This window comes from Octodon degus, unplaced genomic scaffold, assembly GCF_000260255.1.
Source record: "Octodon degus isolate 3935 unplaced genomic scaffold, OctDeg1.0 scaffold00038, whole genome shotgun sequence".
Classification (NCBI taxonomy): domain Eukaryota; kingdom Metazoa; phylum Chordata; class Mammalia; order Rodentia; family Octodontidae; genus Octodon; species Octodon degus.
Genome location: NW_004524614.1, coordinates 5,168,415 through 5,170,260, shown reverse-complemented (window position 1 = coordinate 5,170,260; position 1,846 = coordinate 5,168,415). Strand labels below are relative to the sequence as shown.

The 1,846-nt window shown below is 40.8% G+C and overlaps 1 protein-coding gene across 1 annotated transcript in view; it reads left to right on the top strand.

The window, feature by feature from the left end:
* The first annotated feature begins 20 nt into the window (after positions 1–20).
* The window catches only part of Flt3 (fms related tyrosine kinase 3), a 51,075-nt gene continuing 49,249 nt past the window's right edge, over positions 21–1,846 (top strand). Inside the window, exon 1 of the mRNA XM_023715053.1 lies at positions 21–175. Within this exon, the coding sequence (XP_023570821.1) occupies positions 21–175 (155 nt within the window). The remainder of the gene's footprint in view (positions 176–1,846) is intronic.

Here is a 1,846-nt window from a genome sequence, read left to right as displayed (position 1 = left end):
AGTATCTTTAAAATATTTAGATGTTGATAATTTGTAATGTTTTAGATACTCTGCTCTACACATTAAGAAGACCTTACTTTAGAAAACTGGAAAACGAGGATGCCCTGGTGTGTATATCCGAGAGTGTTCCAGAACCAACTGTGGAGTGGGTGCTCTGCAATTCGCAGGGTGAGAGGTATGGCCCGGCTTTCTTTTGCTACTATTATTTTGTTTGTGTCTAATGCAGCTGACATCATGTTATATGTAAACTTTATTTCATTTCAACAGAAAACACTGGTTCTTAAATGTAAAGAATGACTAGTGTGGGTCTCATGAGGGGAAGGTAAGGTTTTTTTTTTTAAGCAGAGGGGGCATATGAGATGTCCTCAAGTCAACTGCAGGGTGTTAGCCTATACAAATCAAAGACCTTTTGAGTTACCAGATTGTTGTTGGAAGAGAGGGGAAGAAAAATGCTTACAAGCAAGAGATTCTCTGTGACTAAGTAATTTATGGTCATTCTGTTTGTTCTGAACAAAAAGCTCAATACACTTGTGTAAGTAAATATGTTCTAAAGCCAGATAGCCTGGCTTTACAACCTTGCTGTGTAGCTTTGGACAAGTTACTTAAACTCTGTGCCTCATCAAAAGAATGGGAATGTGTGACTATTGGGAACTAGGCTAGGCTCCAATCTCCACAAATGAGTGTAGGGCAAAGGATTAAATGAAAGAGACAAGTGGTGTGATGTGTGGGAGTTCAGGAAGGTCAGAACTGTCTTGGAGCAAAGACAAAGACTTTTCTGGGTCCTTCACAATTGAAGGGGCGGTTCAGGAAGTGGAGGGCACATCTGAGGCAGAAGCCCATGAAAATGAGCAAGGGCTTGAAAAGTAGAGCAAAGACATTTCTTAGGCAGTAAATCTCGCCAAATAGGAGAACTGTCTTATCTTTAATGCTGACAGTTTAATGCCCTTGAACACTTTGAGTGAGATTCAGCTCCTGGCAGCTGCAGCTGTTATCTTGTCTTAGTGACTGTGAGTATGAACCTTTGTAATACAGCTAGAGAGCACTGTGGTCAGCAGCTGAACCCTACACAGCCCAGTTCCCAATAGGTGACAAGTCCTTACCTTAGAAGATCACTATGGTAATTTAAAGCACAGGTTGTATGCAACTGGTGGCCTGGCAGATAGTGTGTTCAGAATAAGTGCTTAGTTTTGTTTTTACTATGTGGCGTAGCTTTGAGTTCTCACTAAGTTAACACTTAGATAAAGGAACCACATAGAATAGTGATAATCAAATAAGGTATAAACATATACATTTTGCCAAGGATTCCAAGTCATCTCTTCAGTATACATTCAATCATGTAATACATTTTGGGTAACTGAGTAATTTCCTGAATGTTGAAGTGTATTACAATATTCAGATCATAAACTTTGCTTACTTAGGATAGTCTTTTTTTTTTTTTTTTTTTAATGTTTCCTTTCTTTCATGGTCAGCTCATCCCACCCTGGGGGCGGGGCTGGCATGGTATGTGGTGCTGGGGATAGAACTGAGGTCCCTGCGTGCTTGCCTAAGCTTGCCTAAGCAGGCGCTTTAGACCACTGAGCTATCTTGCCAGCCCCTTAGGATACTCTTTAACTTGTTACAAGTAAAAACTTGCTATATAGGAAAAAAAAAAAAAAAGAATTCATTTGCAGCTTTAACAAGTTAAAATGTACTCAACCACTTTTGTTTAAAAATGAGACAGGGGGCCTGGCCCTAGCTCAGTCCTTAAAGTGGCTGCTTCCACAAAGCTGTCAGCCTCAGGTTGCTGGAGTTCGAACCTCACAACTCTCCCGCTGGCCAAAAGTGCCCTGAAGGCATTCGAGGAACA